The sequence below is a fragment of the Trachurus japonicus genome, chromosome 11 (genome assembly GCF_045865225.1).
Source record: "Trachurus japonicus isolate A0001 chromosome 11, Traja_1.0".
Lineage (NCBI taxonomy): Eukaryota > Metazoa > Chordata > Actinopteri > Carangiformes > Carangidae > Trachurus > Trachurus japonicus.
Genome location: NC_140917.1, coordinates 10771211 through 10794483, shown reverse-complemented (window position 1 = coordinate 10794483; position 23273 = coordinate 10771211). Strand labels below are relative to the sequence as shown.

Genomic DNA, 23273 nt, shown 5'->3' with positions numbered 1-23273 from the left:
TATAAGTTCACAGTATAATGTATTATAATGCAGTCTTTATATGTTTATATGCGAAATACAGTATTTGCATACATGTTTAGTACTACACTTCACTCTCTGACTCTTCTGTAGAATTCAGCCTTGTGATGGCCGATTTCTGATTTTAACATCAGAAAAAAATACATCAAGACACCTCCCGTGTAGTATTTCTGTGATGTAGAACAACAAAACATGTAACTGGCCCTGTTGCTTTTCTTTCCGTTAGTTTGATAATGTCCCTGACTTGCGCAATGTGATCTAACAAAACAGAAACAGTGCCTGGTTCACACAGGTTTTGACGTCATGATTCGTGTGACAGCCTCTGCATGTCACTGCTGCAGCAAACAAGTTTAACCACCAGCTATTCACCATTTGCAATAGAGGGAGGACCTCATGTCATGTCAGCTGTGATCTGTATTATAAGATAAACACTATGCTATTGTGTGTTATTTTAATCTCTAATTATAACTTGCTTGAAATGGAGTCTGAGGACCCTATGGGAGTTTATTACAATATTAACAGATTTTTTCGCTAATATATCTAATATTTATCAGCTTGTATCAATATAAATACAAACACAACTTCCTACAAAAATACAGTAGATGGTAAGTGGATTTAATGTACAAGAGACATGTTATTGGTACAACATTAAACCAGAAATCATGTATGCACAGTTAGTCCATCTAATGAAAATGCACATTCCTGCTGTGTTTGCTCTTTCAGAATGTTTGTAATGAAAACAGACATGGGAAATAAAACAGATAGCTGCATATCATATTGTACAATTTTATTCTCATGTGTGTTGTAGTTTGGCAGGTGTGTTTAGTTTCTTTTAATTCTCTTTTTTCATGTTTTTTTTTTTTTCAGTGGTTTGTTGTTGCCATGAAAATTTCCAGAGCAGTGAGGGAGAAATTATAACTGCAGATTTGTGGTTGTTACCCAAAAACAGGCGTAAGACATCTTGCTCTGTGGGAATGTGCAGTAGTCTTTGCAGGGGATGGGCAGCAAGTGAACAGTTGTTTGTCAGGGTCCCAAACTCCCAGTCCAACTGGTTGGAGATTATTTTTCTTACTTCATTCATCAACAGGATTTTTGAGTTTGTGAGTCTGAACAAAGTTCATTTCTCCTTTTCACAGTAGAGCGTTGATTTGAGTCCTTTGGGTGCCTCTAGTGGCCAGGGTCAGGAGGAACAGGTGTGTGTGTGTGTGTGTGTGTGTGTGTGTGTGTGTGTGTGTGTGTGTGTGTGTGTGTGTGTGTGTGTGTGTAACACAATCTAACACATGCCTATATAACAGGCTTTTACATTGATATTTTTAATATTTAGTATGCAGCATTCTTTTACAATGATGAACCCATTGTTGGTGTTTGTGTGTGTGGTAATACATAGTAGTAGTAATACATAAAATATCAAATCGAAACATAAACAAGTTTAAATAAAATCAATCAAAAGAGGACTATAATGTTGATGGTGTATGAATGTGTATCTGAGGTGTAGCCTATCAAAAGTGCATGGATGCTGTTTATCATCTGAATAAGTGTGTGGCAGCAAGTGAGTAAACTACATTAAAAGAAACAAAGAACACGGAAATCCAGGAGCTCTGTCCAGTGGTTTCCCCAGTTAGCCATGTTGTTCCCTGCCAAGACTTAAGACTGTCACAACAATACATCACACAGTGCAAAGGGTTTGTGAACCTGAGGGTTTTTTAAATTTTTATTTCCCCTCTGAGGCTCTCAGATCGTGGGGGCGAAACCCACTTTGTCAGGTTGTTATTCAGGTTCCCATCAAATGTTGCTTTCATTGCGTAAAAATTGCTGACTTATAACGTCGGCAGCATTCCAAGCAGAAAGCTCAATACCTGCCTGAAGGGAAGTTTAATCAAAGTCTTACAATGTAAACAAATTATAACATACATACAGTAGTGATGACAGTTCTATTGTTAGTTACACCCATGTGCTGGTCTATTCTGTGAAAACAAGTCACACCCCACACGTAGCAGAGATCACAAGAAACAGGGACTGTATGACTACTGCAGTGTCTCTGGTTGCAGGTTGTTTCTTTTTCAACATTTTATCATTCCTGTGTGACGCAGAGTAGAGTGAATGTTGTTTTTTTCACTTTTTATTGATGGATAGAACCTTTAGATAAACAATCATCTCTTTTTCAAAGGGGGTCCAACACAAACACATACAACAGTCACAGTAAAATACATAACATAATACACAGAAGCATTCATATACACACCCATACATCAATCAGAAATATTTGTCTTATAATTATATAATAAGTAATATAATAGTTACAGTATATAAGACATAACATTGTTGTAGAATACAAACAACACATGACAATACGTAGTACAATTCATGTATAGTTTCATTCTCTTTGCTGCTGTCCATTGGAAAATGGAGGAAAAAAGTAACTCTCTTGTGAGGCAACAGTGCTAAACACTGCACCACCGTGCCGCGGTGAGAAAAAAGAGAGAAAATAATCACTTAAACCAAATGAGAGACGTTTGTATATATTATACTGGAGATTATAAATCTAAGTTGACCAAGAAATCCCAACCAATTTTCATTTTAAAAAGCTTCCACTTAGTTCTGGGTGGATGGTGCATAAAAGCCTAAAGCAACTATGACAGGTTAGCGTTAGATAAACATAATACACCACACCAGTCAAACATGTTTTAGATTCTCGGGTGCTCCTTGGTGATGACTTATTAATAAATGAATGATTGATTATTGAATAGTAATTCCACAGCAAGAACTCCACTACACTTAAAAACGATGGGTGTGGTGAGTTTTCAATTCTGAACTTTCTTTGGGACAGCTTGCTGGCAGAGCACCACATGGGTCATGCCTGACTGCAGGTGTGGTCTGCAAGCAAGGTATGAAATTCAAATTCCTTTATTATGTAACACCTTTGACATATCGAGGCCTATTGAAGGAGTCTCTGCATAGTTCTAGACGCAGTGTGCTGAAATGCCCTGAAGGTGGAGATACTTACCTGTACAATCACACAGAGGTGATTTGAGTAAACTATAAATCTGTCTTATCTTACTTCATCAAAGTTGGCAAACAGTTTCTCAGCAGTGACAATAAGAGTCGGTCCGGCCTGGGAACGGTTCACAGAGAGGAAAGAAACTATTTTTAACCGTATTAGCGCAGTTTTGCATTCATAAAAGATCAAATAGGCTTATTCTCTGAATGTGAAAACATGTTTTTATAATGACGATCGATGAACTTTGAGTCTTATCTTTTTTATTTATTTTCCTTTTTTTATTTTCTTTTTACAATGAATAGTTTTTAGGAATTGTTCTTACAGAGGTACAGAGAAGTGAGGATACATGTATTGCAAAGTGTGTATATTATTATAATAAAAATAAAAAAAGTGGGTGGAGGAGTGGCGGAGATCACACCAGGGACAAGGTTTTGCAAAGTAATCTATGAAATATTGACATTTATGAACAGATTTAGTTGAATCTCATTTTTTTTCTAATTTAAGAAAAAAACAAAAATAAAACATAACATCGCTAAACCAGAGGGCAGTAGATGGAGGTTTATGTTTTTTTTTCATGAAAGTGAGATACGGCATTGTGCTAAAATACATATAAAATAATATGTCTGTATAGAATATACAGTATAGGGTGGAAATGACAGGCAGAGACATACTATAATCGAAATTATAAACCTTGAACCTTGAGGCAAAGGAGTGGCTGCCTGAGAAAAATAGAAAGGCACAAAAAAAAGCACAGTCACACACAAAGGTAGTTACATAAGGTCTCTTATTACTTTAATCATGGGCGGTATTGTGGACGGCAGCCTGCTCGGGTTCTCCTCTCCTGGTTCTTCCCACAGTTCACAGACATGTACACTAGGTTTACTGGCGACTCTAAATTTCCCATAAGGATGAATGTGAGTGACTGTGATAGATTGTAGAAGATTTCTACTTAACTGAAACCATAGGAAAGACCAAAAAAACTACAGAGAACTCGAGGTCCAGGTTTGTATAGTCTGGTCCACACAGGATACAGATCGTCCTTGGTAGTACTTCATCATCAACATGTTTTCGAAGTATTACATGATCAAAGAAAAAGATCTACAAGGGCTCCTTTATTCCCAAAGCCATTTCCATAATCAACAAGACACAGTAAAGGGGATCTTGAAGTGCAGATGTTACCTGTATTTTTACTATGTGATTATTGTTGACTTGTTTTGTCTCATGTAAGTCTTGCTGGCAAGCGTCTGTGTTGTTCTTATGTAAGTGAGACCAAAGATGAATTTCCTGCCTTGGCAGGACAATAAAGTTTTTCTATTTGTATTTCAAGTGTTGCCATCTCATCGGACTAATATTTCAGCTCATGATCTCGACAGGACATCCTGTTTCTCCAGAGGGTCCTATTGAGCTAACCCTCACTGTATGTCAGCTGGGGTCAGTTCCAGACCCCCTTCGACCCTGTATGGATAAGACAGCTGTTGGATTGGATTGGATGGATTATTGCATTTTTCCAAGTCTTGTCCTTCCAGAAAAGCTAGGACTGATTTGATTTGTTGTTTGGCCACCAACAATGGTTTCTTCTGTAATTGGAGTAATTGCCTAATTACCATCTGCATAACACCTTGAGTCAATTACTAATTGCTACCTGCACAGCAGTTCACACTTTCAGCTGTGACGTGTTGTTACTGGTCTCTAATTTTACTGTGGACTATTGCCTATAGTTTAACCTTAGTTCTGAGAAAATGAACTCTCAGTGATGTTTGAAATGGCTCCCCATTATAAATTTTAGCTGCCAAAAATATAACTATTCTGTGTGTTTTAATTATGTTTTAATGAAATTGGATATGTCATTGGTTTTCGGGTCAATTTTTGAGTAAAGTTTCCAGCTCCTTAAACTTACAGTATAAATGGCAGAGAAATGTTTTTTTCTTATGCATGTATTGATATCAAAGTCAAGTTTTTACAGTGTAGCATTTCTTAAACATTTTTCATTGTGTGTGTGTGTGTGTGTGTGTGTGTGTGTGTGTGCAAATTAATTATCATCAATCTTTTATTACATAAAAAAAGAAAAAAATCTCCTAACTCCAGTCACCTGGAAAGAAGGCTGCAGTGGTTTTGTGCTTGCAACAGAGAAGCTGTAAATAGTTGTGACAACCGTAGATGACCCTACCTGGGAATGCTAGTGCACAGTTAAAACTTGTTTAACAACTTTTTTTTTTACTGAGAAACCCTTACTGTAAGTCGGGGTGGGTTAACACAGAATCATTAAAGCATGTCTTGCAGCAAAGATCAGGATCATCACTTTACTTTGTCTGGATGCGGTGGCCGTTCGTGTTGAAGGGTTTTCATCGGTCACGGTCTAGACTGGAGCAAGACCACCATTTTTGTCTTCATGCCACGTGATACATCTATTAAAGTGGGCTGCAAAGACACACCCATGTTTATTTTCTAAATCTAAAGTCTAATTCCGATCATAAAAGCATCAGAAGTGTTAGAAAAAGTATTAAAAGTGCCAACTGAAACAATTCTGCAGATGTTCTTCAGCTCCATTAATTGTTGCACTGTCAAACTCTGTAAAATGTCGCTCCACAAGTTCAACATCTAACATCCAGGCATTCAGCATCCAATTAACAGAAACGGTTCAGTGTACACCCACCCCTCCAATCATGATAACTTACATTCTTTACCAATGAGCTTGCATCTTATGAGTTTAAAGACACTAAGAGGCAGACAGCAGAGATAAGCTACAGCAGGAGACGAGGGGAAGGAGACTCATTTCAACATCCAAGTGAGTCTTCATGAGGATTTAGAATCAAGATCTTATTCGACAAAATATTTAATAAGTGAGTTATTTTGATTTAATGTCAATAACTTACTCGCTTTTTCATTTGGGAATGGATTTATGAAGAGCATCAGCTGAGGCTGAGGTTTTTCAGTCGATGCACATTTTTCCAGAAGTGTGGAAATACACAAATTAAAGGATTAATCTTTGAGAACCGTTTTTTTTTTTTCAATTCTTCATTTCACTTCATTTTAATGTCTTTTTGCTTCTTTTTTTATTTATTTATTTATTTGTTACATTAACTGGATATTTTGTCTGATGATACATTTAATTTAAAATCCCTTGTACCATCGAAACTTCATGGTTGGAAACTTCACCCATGTGAGGATTTGCCTTATAAATTCAACGCCTTTGGATTTGGAGCCTACCTCTCAATGATCTTACTTTAAACTCTGAGCATTTGTTGTAATTTTGATTTTGATGGATTTCATTTGATTAATTTGATGAGGATGATCATTTCTGGCTAATTTACTTGAATTCAATGAGAAAGAAAATAATTCTATTCTATCGAATTCAGAAGCCTTAGAAAATAAGCAGCTTTTTATAGACTTTTCTAAGGCTTTTGATACCGTGGGCTATGACATTTTGACTGAATCTCTTACAGCAGTTGGGTTTTCTGTACATGCAGTTGGATGGTTTGCAAACCATCCTAAAGAGGAACTAAGCAGGATTTCTCCCGTGGCTATGCTAGATTTTTACCTTAATTAAAAAGCTCCGGAGTAATTGTGATTGTTAACTACATGACTTGTGACTTGTTACGAGTGAGAACAGAGGCTCTCTGCCTTCACCTGGCGTCTCACGGCTGAAAACCAACCTTGCAATTGGGTTTCTTTTCTTTCTTTTTTTAACAAAGTGTGCTCCTGAGGGATAAACTCAGGTTGAGATTTGCTGCATTATACAGTCATGTCAAGAACAGTCAGTCTCAACTATTGTTGGAGCTGTGTGTGTTGGGCTTTATTACTTTCTTGTTCTAATATCAAAAGCGGTTTGCCACTTAAACAATCTGCATGATGTTGACACCATGTTCTGACACTGCCTCTTCACAACATTTTTTTAAATGTTCAACTACCCCTTATTAAGCAATGATTTGCAAACTGTTTGTAAAAACGGGCTATACAAATACAATTGCCTTGTCTTGATTTGTATGCAAGTCTGCCTGTAAAGAATGTGGACTATACCATTTAGAAAGCAACCAGCTAAAGTTAAAGGTGTAGTAAAAAGGTGCATGTAAATTCAGCGTTTTATAAAGGAAGCAAAAACCCTCAATGCCTAAGTGGCTAGGGCTTAGCCTACATACTTTACAAAAAAAAATTCTAAGAGAACCAGAGGCATGCCTTTTTTTGTTTCTTTGTTTTGTTATTGTCAACATTACTGTAAATATTAATAACCTAATTTCTTTTCTTTTTTGTTGTTGTTGTTTGTTTGTTTTTACAGGACATGGTCCAATGTAGTTTAGGAGAAGAAAGCAAAGGACACCATAAATCAATCAGAATGGTGCTCAAGGCTTTCATCTTTGTCTTTATGCTGATTGGTGAGTATTACAAAACTTCAGTAACCAAACTTGAAGTAGGCTATCTGACTGAATTCTGACTAAACTATTCAATGCAAAACAGCATTCAACATCCAGCCCGCCGAGGGAAGCCTGAAACTCAGGTGTCCCAGAAGTGTAATCACAGTGACTCAAACAACCCATCTAACAACAACCATAGCAGGAGGACTGACAAACCTGTCGACAACTGAAGCTACGACACCATCAACACCATCACCACCACCGCCAGAGACAGTAACAGCAGCAGCAACAGCAACAGCAGCAGCAATAGCAGCAACTGCAGCAGCGACAGCAGCAACAGCAGCAGTAGTCACGACTGGGGGCCCCTCGGAAAAAGCTGCAGCAGCAGCAGAGGACGCTGCCATAGCTGCACAACAAGCAGCATTGGCTTCTGCAGCAGCAGTGAATGGCCAGCTATCACCAACAGAGGCAGCAAGACTTGCAGAAATTGCAGCCAAGGCAACCAAAGCAGCAGCAACTGCAATAAAACAGGCAGCTGAGTCATCACCAGAAATTAAAGCAGAAGTTGTGGAAAAAATAGCAGAGGCAACATTAAATGTATCAGCGGCAGCAGAGGCAGCAGCAGATGCAGCAGCAAAGGCTGCCTCTGCACAAACAGGAGAAGCTGCACATGCAGCTGCAGCTGACGCAAGAGAGGCAGCTGCAGCTGCAGCAAGGGCTCTGGCAGTCATACAGGCAGCATTAAAAGCAGCCAATGGTTCAACAACTGATGGAAACAAAACAACAGAAATAATGCAGTTAACCGTTTTTGCAGCAGAGACAGCAGCGGATATGGCCATAGCAACAGCAGCTAAAGCAGGAGAAGCAGCTGAAGCTGCAGCAGCTGCTGCAACAGCAACGACTGTAGAAACAGCCGCTGAGAAGGCGACTGAAGCAGCTGAAGCAGCTGAAGATGCAGCAGCTACAGCGAAGGCAGCTGCAGCTGCAGGAAGAGCAGCAGCAGTTGCTGCTGCAGCAGCCATTGCTGCAGTAACACAACCCACAACAACAACTACACTGGCAACAACAACTGGCTCAGTTGCAACAAATGAGTCCCTACCACTTGCCACAGCCATAATAGCAGCAACAGCAGCAGCCACAGCAGCAACAAATGCAGCAACAGCAGTAGCAGCAGCTGCTGCAGCAGTGGCAACAGCAGCTACTGCAGGACAAACAGCCACAGCTGCAGAAAATGCTTCAATAGCTGCACTAGTAGCCTCTGCTATTGCCACAGCATTGACCAATGGGAAGAGATCGCCAACAGAGGCAGCAGAAGCAGCAAAAAATGCAGCAGAGTCAGCTGTAACAGCTGCAATAGCTGCCACAGAAACAGCTGCACCAGCAACAACAGTAGTGTTAGCAGGGCAACCACTTATAGTCTCAATAAAAGCCGCTGCAGCAGCACAACAGGCAGCAACAGCAGCAAGATTAGCAGCGGAAGCTGCCACATTGAAACCAACACAAGAAAGTACAACAGCTGCCATAAGAGCTGCAGAAACAGCAGCCAAAAAAGCAGAAGAAGCAGCCATTGCACTGAAAGCAATTCTTAACATAACAGCCATAGGATCAACACCAGCAGAAACAGCAGCCACGGTAAAACTGGCAATTAGTGCAGCTAAGACAGCAGCAGAGTTTGCAGCAGAAGCTGGAAGCAAAGCTAAAGCTGCAGCAAAAACAGCAGCAGATGCAGTTGCAGCAACATCAGAAGAATCAGGAGAGACAGCTTCCGAAATGGCATCAGTATCAATTAATACAGCCAAGGAAGCAATAAATGCAGCTAAAATAGCAGCAGCTGCTGCCAGAGCAGCAGCGGTGGCAGCATCTGCAGTAGAGCCAGGTACAACTGCACCAGCAACAACCGCACAGCCAACGGTGACCTCAAGTAACACATCACCCGTAACATCAACACCAACAACAACAGTCACAGCAGAAGCAGCAGCAGCTTCTGCAGCAGCATCAGCAGCAGCAGCCTCTGTAGCAGTAGCAGGAGCCACGGCTGCTGGAGCAACAACATCCTCTGCTGCAGCAAAAGCAATAAAGGCGGCAAAAGACACAGCCATAGTTGCTGCATTAGTGGCAGCAGGAAAAGAACCAGCAGCTTTGGCTGCTCTGGCAGCAAGAGAAGCTGCCAAAGCAGCCAAAGAGGCAGCATTAGCAGCAAGACTTGAAGCAGTGACGGCACCAGCATCAAAGGCAGAAGAACTTGCGCAACTAGCAAATGCATCATCAATAGCAGCAGACGCTGCTGAACAAGCAGCAACAGCAGCAACAATGGCAGCATCTGGCAACATGGCAACTATCAAAGATGTTGCAATAATAGTGGCTGGAAAAGCAAAAGCTGCAGCAAAAATATTAAGAACAGAATTGTCATCTACCAGTGGGTCAGTGGCAGTGCAAACAGCACAACTAGTGGCAGACATTGCAGAAGCAACAGCACTGACAGCATCTGCAGCATCAGCAGCATCAGGAACAGCAACACCAGAGGTCGTAGCCCTAATGGGAGCAGCAGCAAGGGCAGCAGCAAAAGGTGCAGCTGCAGCAGCAACGGCAGCAGAAGCTGCACTCAAAAATACAGGTGTCAACCCTTCTCCAGTACCATCAACTACTGTAGCAGTCACAACACCAGCACCACCAGCCAGCGAAGGACAAACTAAAGCCTCAGCTGCAGCCGCAGCCGCAGCAGCGGCAGCAGCAGCATTAGCAGCCTCAACAGCAGCAGCCGGTGGAGCAGGAACATCAGAGGTGCTATCTGCAGTATTTGCTGCACAAGTAGCAGCTAGAGCTGCTACAATTGTTGCTGCAGGAAACACAACAGCAGCATTGGCAGCACAAGCAGCTAGGGAGGCTGCAGACAAAGCAGAGCAAGTAGCAACAGCAGCAATGCTAGCCACAGCTATAGCACCACCATCAACAGCTGGCGTAGCAGCAAGAATAGCACAGGCATCAATACTAGCTTCAATGGCTGCAAGGAAAGCAGCAATAGCAGCAACAAAGGCAGCTTCAGAAACACCAATAACAGGAGCGATTCCAGAAACAGAAGAAGCTGCGAGATCAGTGGCGCAAGCAACAGAGGAAGCCTTAGCAGCATTATCTGCAGTCACACCAGAACAAGCAGCAGTTATGACTGAGGCAACACGTTCAGCAATCACAAAATCACAAATAGTGGCAGATATAGTGGCAACAACTGCGGTTACAGCAGAAGCAGCAGCAATAGCTGCAGCAGGAAGTAACATAGAATTAATGACATCAACAACAAAAGCAGCAGCAAGAGGCGCCACAGCAGCAGCAGAGGCTGCACTGCCTGCATCTCAAGGATCAGCCACAACTGCACCGCCGACAGCAACGGCTGTTAATCCTGCCTCAAGCAGTGATCCAGCATCAGTAACGGCAAGCACATCTGGAGCAACAGCAGCAACAACAACAGTGTCAACGGCATCAGCCGCAACTAGAGCAGCAGTAGTAGGGTCAACAGCAGCGGCAGCAGCTGCCTCAGCAGCAGCTGCAGCTAGTGCTGCAGCCACTGGACCAACAGTATCCAATGCAGCAAAAACTGCAGTAGTATATGCAAAACTAGCTGCAAGAGCTGCCATATTGGTTGCAGAGGGGACAATACCAGTGGAGAATGCAGCAAGTGCAGCAAGGAAAGCAGCTGAAGCAGCAAATGCTGCAGTGAAAGAAGCACTGAAAACAGCATTTAAATCATCAACATCAGAAGCACTACAAACAGCACAAATTGCAGCATCAGCATCAAGGTCAGCAAAAGCAGCAGAAAAAGCAGCAGCAGCAGCAACAACAGCAGCAGCATATCCAAATGCAACACTGGAAATAATGTCAGCAACTGCAAAAGCTGCTAAAACTGTGGCTACAGATGCTGCACAGGCAGCACAGCAGTTACAGAACTTATTATCAGACATCACAAGGTTGACAGCAGAAAACCGTTCATTATTAGTAGAGGCATATGCAGCAGCAGTGTTGGCAGAAGCAACAGCAACAGCTGCCTCTGTAGCCGCAGAATCAGCGGTTGATGCAGTATCGGCAATAACTATACAAACTGCAGCATACTTAGCAGAAGTGATGCTATCAACTGCTAGGGTGGCAGCAACTTCAGCTTTAGCAGCAGCAACGCTGGCAGAAGCAGCACTGGAGAGAGCTACGTCTGACAACACAGCCACAACAACCGCAGGATCGGGAGTTGGAGGTGGAGGTGGAAATGGATCTGGATCTGGATCTGGATCTGGATCTGGATCTGAATCTGGAAATGGAAATGGAAATGGATCTGGAGAAGGAAACAGCACAGTAATAGCAGCTGCAGTCAGCAACAAATTCAGCCTGGCTACTGCCACAGTAGCTGTCCTAGCTGCCTTGCTTCTAGGGCAAAATAATATCATCATAGACAGACTCATGTAGCCTAAGTTAACTGTAGAATATCAAAAACTGTTTAGCCTACTTCTCCAACTTATCACACATCATCCAAATTAAGAAAATACCCAGGTGGATCAAACAGGGGAACTGTTGAGAAAGGAAAGGCATACAGTGATCATAATGTATATTCACTAATCAATAAAAGTGGCAAATGTGGTTTGTATCTATCTTTAAAATACTGTTTAGTATTATATTTATTATTCTATTTATTGTTTGCATGTTAGACTGTACATACATGTTATTATTATGATTGATAATCATTTAACTTAAGTTAAGGAAGCATGAACATATTTGGAATTAGTGTTTGAAAATATGGAAGTAGGCTATGTGATTAATTGTGGTTAATAAATGTATGTGTCATTCACCACTTAAAACCTGATTTTTTTAAACCATCAAATCATAGGTCTGTCACTGTGTGACATATCAAATGTTCATATAAAAACAATAAAAACTGTTCATATAAAATTTTTGACATTTAGATTAGCTACTGTTCTAGTTTCTAATCGTTAGCTGGCTACTAGCACGCCATTTTATTACAAATGTTGTCATGTCATTAAAGCAGATATCAGTGGCACGGCCGTTTCGGCTAATGCTGTGTTCAAGGCAGGCTTTTGAAACCGTAAGTTACAGCTTCAAGTCACAACTACGACTTGGTAGCGTTCCAGGTAACCCGTAGCTCGTGTTTTTACCGTCCTGTTGTCTGTGAAAGTTCCCTATAACGGCCACTCGTAACTTCCGACCCGTGAACTCGTACCAGATCGAACTGGTATGACTTCACAGGAAGGAAAAACACAAAGTACGAGTTTCCTTGAACGCACCCAAGCGGGCAGTTGTCGGTCTGAGAAGTGAAGCTCACTTCCGCGTTCAAAAAACTGCAATCCCCTCGGATTCCTCTGGGGGCTGGTGTCAGAAGGGAGCATTCCCCATAGACCCCCATGTTAAAATCGCCGACTTTACATCCTCAGTAAACATGTTAAAAGCCTGGTGTCAGAACGTTTTTTCATCTCAATCGATAGTTTCTACCCCCGCACACACTCTGAGGGGGGTGAATTTTTTTTTAACTCTACCGTTTTACTGTTATTAGGTCAAAATTCTGGCCAATTAGGGCGCGGAAATGTTGAGTGACAGGTCCGAGCAGCTCCGTGGACAGCTGCTTCGAGGCCAGTGGGCGGGTTCTCGGCCGGCCAATCCAACATGGCGCTGTTCAGGCCGCCATATTTGAGTCACAAAAACGACTCCACAAAACCAATGGGTGACGTCACGGACGCTACGTCCATTCTTTTTACAGTCTATGAACGCACCATGAGTTAGCAGCCCCCGCCCTTGTCAGGCATCAATTGGTCCTCGTGCTACGTCACCACATTCACGCGCATCCCTTGGCTGCACACACAGCCCTTCATGCCGTTCTCTCTCCTCATTGGATAACACTTGTATCCCACAAGGAAAATTTTCTCCTCGGGTTACAGCAGAGCAGAGTGACGGAGAGACTCGTGTTTAGGCTGAAATACTTCATGTAAGTGATTGCTGACGGAAAATAGGACTATTTAGGACTTATATTAACAAAAACATTCCACTGATATCTGCTTTAATCTAACTTTAGGCTTTAACACTCATGCTCATGAGACAACCTGCTTTATACAGTCTATGGAGACAACAGAGTACACACATAATTCCTCAAACATTTTATTCATTGGGATCCTCTTTGTTTTCAATTTCTTGGTTCCCGCATTTTGTAATGTATGCCTATAGATAAATTACTTAGTTTAGCTATTAAAAAATTTGAAGATGACAATTTCCCATAGGCCTGGCTCTATCATCTGAAGTGTATGTCACCCTGGGTAAATTATAGTTTAAGCTTACAGTAATAATGAACTGTAGCAAAGCCCTGGGGCTGTCATGGTTGACCTCCAACACATACCTATGAGCATGTGCATCAGGGCAGTTAAATGTGAGGTGCAGCGCCAGCAGCCACCAGTTGCACTTAAAAACATAAATGCTGCTCAATTAGTACATACCAAATGCCATTCCTTTACAATAAATAACCAAAGACACTCACGGTGATGACAGGATGAATGTTCCCATCACAAGAAGAGCTATTGTGCTTTCATTGAGTCTGGTTTTAGTTTATATACTGAAAACATTCCTGTTAAATAAAAAAAAGACATTTATTTCCCTTGAATGTCCCCACAAGATTTTTTTTTAATTATTATTAAACCAGATTAAGATGCCTCATTAGATCTTCACAGCATGAGGTTGGGGGATACAAGTCAGCAAAGTGGTGTGCGTGCATGCCAATTGAAAAGTGTTTCGACATTTGAAACAGGTTAGTCCGTTTCAGTGAACATTTTCTTTTAATCAAGTGAATGGCATGCTGCTTTGTTCAGCTTTCTTTACCTTTCCAGCAGGACATATCCTAAAACCCTAACCCTAACCCTTTTAAACAATGTAACAGATTATGTAAAATTTGACAAGAAACATAGTGTTGCAAGTGAATTACATTTATTTCACATTTTATGAGTCCAGATTTATTTTTCATGTATAGTCAGATTTGTATGAAAACATACCAGTTACACAACTTGACATCGGATTTGCATCACGTCATTGACCCACCAACACTGTCTGAAGGCACCCCAAGTGTGTGTTAAGGCCTGTACATAATCCACAAGAACATAGAAATGTGTTATCTTTCTCCCGGGGCTGCAAAAAAAAAAAAAAAAAAGCCCTGGTTTGGGAGCTCTTGCAGCTTGTTCTTGACACACAGACGGACCTTTTTTGTTGTATGGTGTCCCAACAGCTATGGTCAGAAATGTAAAGTTCTGCACTTGAGTTTCTTGTGAAGTATGAATGGTCAGAACTAACATTTTTCTCAAGAGGAACAAAAAAGCACTGGGTTTACGTCAGGCACTCACTCGCAGGAGACAAGCGTAATGCGTAAAAGCCTTTAATTAATCAGGGCATTATACAAAACTAAAAACCGCCGACCGGTTTCGACCGTCTTGGATCTTCTTCAGGGTGTGTCGGTAAAGGACCAGAGCTACAGGTGGGAGTCCCTTATATAGACTCAGAGGGTGTGCCAGAAGCTTGATAACACTGGCTGCTATATAGAGACAATATTGATAGATTAATACAGTTATTCAATTGTAAGGGCATATCAACCAAATAATAGAGGCAATGTTTATAGTGTCAGGGTTGAGGGAGGAAGGAACCAAATGCAGACAGCCAGGATCTCAGTTGTACAAAAGGGGTTTATTTTACTCACACATCCACGGGGAAACACAAGGGCAGGGTATACACGCAGACGATCGGACCAAGACAAACGGAGACACCGAGTTTAAATACATGAGGGAACGGGACACAGGTGGTGCAATTAACACAGGTGAGACACATTAGGTAATCACGAGCAGGGGGGAGAACACAGGACAAGGACTTCAAACTAAAACAGGAAACAGTAACACAACAGGGAATGAAAATTTTGTGTATTTTGGCTACATATTGACGGATATATTTTGAATTGTGTCTATGTTATGCCAGATTTTGTTAATAAAAATTGAGATTGAAAAAAAAAAAATAATAAAAAAAAAACAACAGGGAATGAAAGGAAACACAGAACTTCAAAATAAAACAGGCACTAAACTAAACAGGGGAACACAAGTACGTGACATATAGGATATGAGGACATGCCAAAACAAATAAAAGTAGCTATATCCACAGGAATGTTTAAGAAAAATATGAGAAGAAAATGAGAAAAGTTACAGATAACCCAACGTAGACAAAACATGATAATATCAAAACATATCAAAAGGATATATGAAGAGTTCATTTGCAAAAGCAGATAACTCTGTTTTTTAAAAAAAATGCTAAAATCCTCATTTTTACATAAAGTGATATCAGTCAAACCAAAGTTGAGTGACTTTGAGATGTAGAAAAACAGACATATCTCAAAAAAATAAAGTTTTATTGAAAATAACACTTTGCAAAGAATAATTACAAAGCCTCAGCTCATTTTTTTCAAAATGGCACTGCTTTTGCAAGTGAACTCTTCATATCAACAATGTCTAGAAATATTTGTAGTAATTATTATGGTTAAATAATATGACAGTAATCACAGTAAAAAAAAAAAAAGATCTAGAGATTAAGAAGGGTCTGTTCTTCTTGCCACCTTGAGAAAATGAACACATTTTCCTGTTCTTGGGGAGGTGCCTATGTATGCGTGCATGAACTGATGAAGCCTCTTGGATGAGAGGTGAAACGTCTTCCCAGACAAATAACTAAGTCCAGTTGCTTTCGATTTAACCTCCTTTGAGGTGCCTATGACCTACAGGTCTTTTTAGCATGGATAATCTCTTGCAGTACCCCCACACCGGCCGCTGAGAGGCGCTGATGCCGCGGAGCTGCAGCCGCGGCGACAAGCGACTTGTTCCGGGGAGCAGAAGAAGGAGAAGGAGGAGGAACATCGCTAGCTAGCTGCTACTGCTGCTGCTGCTGCTGCTGTGCTTTGGAAAATGTTGCGCTCTTGATCCTGTTTTTGTTTTTTTATTCATCCTGCGTGGCCCAGCCTGAACTACAGCTGCGCTCCCCGAGAGGGCGAAGACTCGGGTGGACAAAGAGCCGCGGTGTGCGTTGTTGAGAGGATTTACAGAGGAGTTTCTAGCCGTGTTGTGTTGTGTGTGTGTGTGTTGCTGTGTGTTGTTTGTGTAGCAGCGGGAGGGGGTCGTGTTTCCTCCGGTCAGCTGTCCCATCACTTCAGCGTCAGGTCAGGTGAGTTTTATACTGAAGGTTTCCGCTTTCTCTGCTCGCTGTTGCACAGTTTTCAGCAAATGCACGTAACAGTTTGTCTGTATACGAGCCAAAGCTATGAGATGAGCAAAACTTTGAAAACTTCGCTAAAGGTGGAAATCGTGCAGGAGAGTCTCTGTTTTAGTGCGTGTTAACGTGACTCAACAGGAAGTTTTCATCTCTATAAACATAAACATACACAGTTCAAATCCCCCTAACCCCGACTGATCCCTTTGCAGTGATGAGTTGAGTTTTTACCGTGAAGTTTATTTATTTCTAGGTTAGCAAATGATCTCCTACCTTTGTGTGGCCCAACACCATGATCATTTAAAGGCCCCATGTTAGCTATATAAAGATAGATTTGCATGCATGTCTTTTTCTAAATGATAAAGTAGGTCCCGGTTCTATGTTATTACTGTGAAAGTTTGAAAGACCTAAATTTACAGAGAAACCTTCACAGCCAGTGTTCATAAAACTGGGCCTCAAATGAGCCGTCAGGGCTTCTGTGACTTTGTGATGTCACTAAGATTGGTTCACTGACCTGTTTTTACCAGAGCTGCACAGAGGACATGTATTATTAGACTACTGAGGTGCTGTTTAGTTTAAGATAACAAAGGTATCCTCTTATTGATCAATGCTCGTGACAAAATACTCAAAAGTGTAACATCCAAACTAATAATAATAATTATATTTATATATATATTTATAGAGCACTTTCCATCAAAGTGCTGTACAGTTACAAAACAATTTAAAAACATACACAGCAATGAGAACAATCATTTCAACCAAAATGCAAAGACAAAGGGGAAATACTTGGCACTCATACGCAACAGTATACAAGCAGGTCTTAAGCTTCAAAGCTTTAAAGATCTCAATCGAGCATGACTACTGATGCCCCGAGGAGGAGGAGGTGCACAGAAGTAAAAAGTCCGCTCACTGACCGTCTTCTTGAGAAATAGCATTGTGTTAAGTTGATTGTCTAATCGGTTGCTTGTTTTTTTGTGTTAAATACCAAAGGCTCCTCCAGCTGTAGATATGCAGTTTGTACATATGTTCTCTCTCTCTCTCTCTCCCACCAGTGAGGATTGTGGGAAACGGCCACCATGGCAGCTCCAGTAAACATCCAGACTCCCAGTAAGACCTGGGAGCTGAGTCTCTACGAGCTCCACAGGAGTCCTCAGGTAAATGTGTGTGTGTGTGTGAGACCTGGAGAGACGACACAATGTTGCTCATGTTGCCATCACAGTATGTACTTATATGTATTTTTTCCCGTGGTTGCATCCAGGAGGCGATCATGGATGGGACGGAGGTGGCGGTGTCTCCTCGCTCTCTGCACAGCGAGCTGATGTGTCCCATCTGTCTGGACATGTTGAAGAACACCATGACCACCAAAGAGTGTCTCCACCGCTTCTGCTCAGACTGCATTGTCACTGCACTGCGATCAGGGTGAGAACAACACGTGTCTTAAAGTCAGAGTTTAGTTTTATTGTTGCATTATCATCAGAAGTGAAGTAAATTCTCACACCAGAGAAACAACTATACATATCAAACTAGTTTATCTGCAGATACCTTGGATTGAAGGTTCAGAATAAACACGGCACCACGTCTTATCCTTCCTCCCTCAGGAACAAAGAATGTCCGACCTGCAGGAAGAAGCTGGTCTCCAGACGTTCGCTGCGCCGAGACTCGAACTTCGACGCCCTGATCTCCAAGATCTACCCGAGCCGCGACGAGTACGAGGCCCACCAGCGCCGAGTCCTGGATCGGCTCAACAGGCTGCACAACAAGGAGGCGCTGAGCTCCAGCATCGAGGAGGGGCTTCGCCAGCAAGCCCGCTACAGGTCCGAGAGGTGGGGGACAGAACGGGGAGAGGACTGGGGGGACGTCTAAAACCCAAACACATGTCCCAGACTTCTGAGACAATTTTTTAAAGGGATAGTGCAACATCTTGGCAAATTGGCCCATTGCCATAATCACTATAGTCATAGCAGTAGGTTCGTTAGCTTTATTTGTCGGTGTAAGCTATTTTTAGAACAGCGGAGCAGAGCCATGAGCTGCTCAGAGCTACGCTACGGAGGCTAATGGGATTTCTTGGTTTCCCTCATCAAACTCATCCAATACACAATCCAACAACTCCAAAACGCTCTGGTGGACAAGTTGTGACCTGCACATTCACCACGCTAAGAGATAATAACAGAACGTTACGAGACAGAGTTGTTTTAGAGGCAAATTCATGCAAAACCGCTGATGCGCGTTGCCTTCAGGGACAGTTTTTCAGCAAGCAGTCTCTGAATTTACCTCTAAAACAACTCCGTCTCGTAACGTTACATTATTATCTCATAGCGTGGTGAATGTGCAGGTCACAACTTGTCCACGACAGCGTTTTGGAGTTGTTGGATTGTGTATTTGATGAGTTTGATGAGGGAAACCAAGAATTCCCATTAGCCTCCGTAGCATAGCTCTGAGCAGCTCACGGCTCTGCTCTGCCATTCTAAAAATAGCTTGCACCGACAATTAAAGGTAACGAACCTACTGCTAGCTATAGCTACTGCTACTCCCTTTGAACATCAAATCAAAGAGACATCCCAGTTTGTGATCATTAGCTTACTCCACATCTCTAGTCCCAGTCCTCTGCTCACCTGAAAGTGAAATGTAACGGCTTTGCTCGTCAGACTGCGTCATGTTTCGATGAGATGGTTTGTTGGTGTCAGAATGAAACCAAGATGAACCAGACAGATATTTTTTTCAAGTCGACCTGTTTGTGACGTTTGTTTACCAGGAACCACCGGGTGAAGAAACCAGCTCAGGAAAGTGACAACACCACCTTCAGCGGCGGCGAGGACAACGGCGACGCCCGGTCGCACCTGTCCCACGACTCCGCCCCCTCACAAAACCCCCACCCCTGCGGTCAGACGCCGTCAGAGGCCGGGCCGAGCCGCAAGAGGCCGCGGGTCTCGGACGACGGCTCGGGGCCCGAGGCGGACAGCGGGAGCCCGACGCCTCCGCTCAGGCGCCACAAAGAGGGGCCGGGCTCAGAGATCGAGCTGGTGTTCAGACCGCACCCACAGCTGGTCCTCGCCCCGGACTACAACCAGACCAGGTGAGGCTGGACCACAAGTTTTGACCGACCCCCCCACAGAAAAAAAATTATGATTGAGGATTTATTACATTTATTTTAATTTTCATTATACACAGTCCTTCTTTCTGAATTAGGTCAAAATCACTAATTTCATTGGTTTATTGGTTTGGTTTGAATTCCTATTTTAAATTTCTAATTGATATTGTAGATTAGGTAGGTATTATAGATTAATATTTTGTACATATACATCCACAGAACGTCTAGAGGGGTGCAGAATTAAAGTATTAATTTTACTGAAAAAAAAGTATAGTGTAGAAGTAATTGTTTTATAAATTTTGACGGGTCCGAAATATGTAAATATATTTACATTGGAAATGTCAACAGGAAATGATCTCTGCACCAACAGCATTAGTACATTGATGTCAACAGCTGCTGCTCGTTAAATACAGTTAGCATTAGCTACTAGCCGAGCGCTAGCTTAGCTTTAGCTACTAGCTGCTCCCTATAGGCATACCTGGTAGCCAGTGCAATTGAAGGTTGGAGCGAGAGCAGGCAAGTGTGAGTGTGACACCTATTGTCCGGGAGGAATTAAAGTTGTTTTTTTTGTAGATTTAGGAATAAAATCAACATTTAATTTGTCCAGGAAACTGTATGTAAAATCATAAGACTGTGACTGAGGAAATGTTCCTTCATTCGTCTTATTTTCTGATCAGATATGTGAAGACGACTGCAAACGCCACGGTGGACCATCTGTCCAAATACCTCGCTCTGCGAATCGCTCTGGAGGACAGACGGAGCAGCGAAGCAGAGGACAGAGGGAGGGAGGAGGGAGGTGGAGGAGAGGAAGGAGCAGCAGAGGGAGGAGGAGGAGCAGGAGGAGGAGGAGCAGCAGCAGGAGGTGGAGAAGGGTCGAACCTGACTAACATCAGTGAGAAGCAGTACACCATCTACATCATGACCAGAGGAGGACAGTTCTCCGTGAGTCATCAAAACCAACACCTTCAGTTTGAAAACATGTTACAGTACAAAACTTATGATTTATTTTTAATTACTCTGGAGAACCATCATGTGATCAGTGTCTCTGATCAAGGGCAGCGTCCTTCAGAAGACACGGCCTTTCATTTGGTTTTAACATGTTGTACCTTTTTTTTTAGTTTTTGAGCTGAGCTGAAACGCATAATCCTTGAGTTCTTTTTGATGTTTGATGCCAGATTATCGTAATTTCTAATGCAATGCATCTTGGGAAAGGTGCAGTCTTTTTTCCTGGTTAACTTTTTAGTCATTTTTAGTTAGTCATTTACAGAATATTATGACATATTAACCACAACAATGAACGCCTCTCAATAAGGCACATTTAAGGAGTAAAAGTATATAAAATAAGGTATATGACATAACTTAAATGATAGGGAAAATAAAACAAATGAAAAAGTAAATAAATAAGTAATAAATAAAACAAATGAATGCATCTGCACACATTTATACATCTTCCTCTGGGGGTCTTTGAATATTTTCATTTCCTCGTATGCTGTAAGGAGAGTTAGCATGTTTTTTTCCCATCAGTCTCAATGCACTCAGGTGATTGTCTATAGGGTTTTTTTTTATAAAACACTAAAAAGGGGTTTGTTTTCCTGTTTTTGGATGTGTGGATGTAGCATTTTGCTAAGAGAATCATATTGTTCAAAATCAGATCACATTTGGTGAAAACAGTGTAGCAGAATCGACAGTTTCCCTCTGTTAAACCCCGCCCTCTTCTCCTCTCTTCTCAGACGCTGAACGGCTCTCTGACCCTGGAGTTGGTCAATGAGAAATACTGGAAGGTGAGGAAGCCTCTGGAGCTTTACTACGCCCCCACCAAGGACCAGCAGCAGCCCCAACCACAGCCGCCCCCCCAACAGAAAACTCCGCCTCCTCCCCCTCAGAGGGAGGGATGAGGACAAGGTGTGTGTCTCATCATGATGTTCACGTTGTTATCGTCCTCTGTGAACCCAGTCTAACCTGAGACCTGTTTTTGTTTGTGATTTTTAAAGGAGGATTCATAAGGAAGAAAAAAAAAAATCAAACCACTAAATAAGAGCTGGTAAATCAGTTTATGAACCGTCACTGTGGCCGATGGACCTGGAGATGAGCGGGACCACTTTTGTTTTTTTTTTCCTCCTGATATGAATGAAGCACCTGCTACTTGTTAGCTTCTCTCTTTTCTAGCATTTAAAAATGTATCGTTTAAAAAAAATAGTTTCACAAAAACACAGATTTTAAAATGACAAGACTGTGCAGATTCTCCTGCATCGACGACATAAACCAATGCGTTTTGTGTGTTTTACATGAAAACCTTCAGTTTTTGAGTCCAGATGGGATTTTTTTGTCACTTCTTACCCACATTTTATTTATTTCTCCAAACACATCTGTTGCATAACAACTAACTTAGTTTTAAATTTTTAGATTTAGGCTTCAAAAATGTCTTTTTGTGTAATGTTTAATAAAAAAAATCAAAAAAAAAAATCATGAGAATCTAAGCAGGTAGTTTTTACTAAATCCTGCATTTACAAAATAAATCTTCAAAAAGTCTAATTTAAGATTTCAGAGTTGTTGTTTTTTTTTTTGCAGTATCAAAGAAATAGTTAATGAGAGCATCAGAGTCAGTTTTTGTTTAAGATTTTATTCATGAGGGGAAAAAATGTGTTAATTTATGATTTGATCTGAAATTAATGTCTGACTGAAGCTATTTATGAAATCTTTGTGTGATTTTTTTTCTTTTTTTTTTAATCTTAAAGAAAATGACTGAAGCTCTTTGCTGCTTTGTGTCTTTGTTTTATTTTTCTGAGTGTCAGATTTAGCATGGGACAGCTAGTTTAAAAAAAAAAAAAAGTAGTAGTCCTACTTAATGTGTACTTATGTGTACTTGATTGATTTATCTTTTTCATCCTGCTTTAAAAAAAAATCAACCTAACTTACTGTGGTGTGAGCAGCTGTAACCTGCTATAACACAAACTTAAAGACACAGACTGATGCTTTGTCATTAAACGCATCAGGGTTTTGTTTTTTTTCTCTTTTCGTCTTCCTTTTGAGCTGCTTATCCTATTCAGGGTGGTTATATAATGTATGTAGTTGATTTAAGGTGGGGATGTCAGGCAGGTGGTCTAGTTTTTCTTACACAGCTGCTTCACCTATAGATTTCTATCACACTGTCGGGTTCCTTAAACGTTTTCTTCTGTGTTTTACTACGACTTAAGAGTTTCTTCATTTAAAAAGATGTAGCTGTAACAACTGTGTTTCCCTTAAAGAGCTTCACTATCTTCTGTCTTTTCCTTAAAAAAAACAAACAACAAAAGTCTTTGCATGAAACTTTCTCAAAACAGTTTAAAAGCCATAAACCCGAGTGTCCCCCTCGCTCCACTTCTTCTTCTGTCCTTACGCACTTTATATTTCCTGCAGCCATATCATTTCCTACCTTACCTCAGTTTTTATGGAATATTTGTATATTAAGAAAAATGCAATACTTCCCTTTTGCTCTGTTGCATTCATGTACACTCATATCCTTTGTCAGCAATGCAACACAATAAACTGAAGCAATGACCATCAAGTGTGTGTGGTG

The 23273-nt window shown here is 41.4% G+C and overlaps 2 protein-coding genes across 6 annotated transcripts; one reads left to right on the top strand and one right to left on the bottom strand.

The window, feature by feature from the left end:
* Positions 1 to 7475: 7475 nt before the first annotated feature.
* LOC146978259 (uncharacterized) lies at positions 7476 to 8582 on the bottom strand. The gene has a single exon (XM_085790350.1). It carries the CDS (start codon positions 8478 to 8480, stop codon positions 7536 to 7538), a length of 945 nt encoding a protein of 314 aa, XP_085646476.1. The 5' UTR covers positions 8481 to 8582; the 3' UTR covers positions 7476 to 7535.
* A 7665-nt stretch (positions 8583 to 16247) lies between these two features.
* Positions 16248 to 23254, top strand: LOC146978258 (E3 ubiquitin-protein ligase RING2-A-like). Of its 5 annotated transcripts, none has more exons than XM_085790950.1 (8): positions 16248 to 16579; positions 17682 to 17783; positions 17888 to 18048; positions 18228 to 18443; positions 19382 to 19702; positions 20395 to 20659; positions 21448 to 21619; positions 21709 to 23254. In XM_085790950.1, exons 2-7 carry the CDS (start codon positions 17706 to 17708, stop codon positions 21610 to 21612), a joined length of 1206 nt encoding a protein of 401 aa, XP_085647076.1. In that variant the 5' UTR covers positions 16248 to 16579; positions 17682 to 17705; the 3' UTR covers positions 21613 to 21619; positions 21709 to 23254. The 5 variants fall into 5 exon arrangements, with proteins under 5 accessions (XP_085647076.1, XP_085647074.1, XP_085647075.1 ...); XM_085790948.1 differs by having other exon boundaries at positions 18228 to 18452; XM_085790949.1 differs by having other exon boundaries at positions 16311 to 16584.
* Positions 23255 to 23273: the final 19 nt, after the last annotated feature.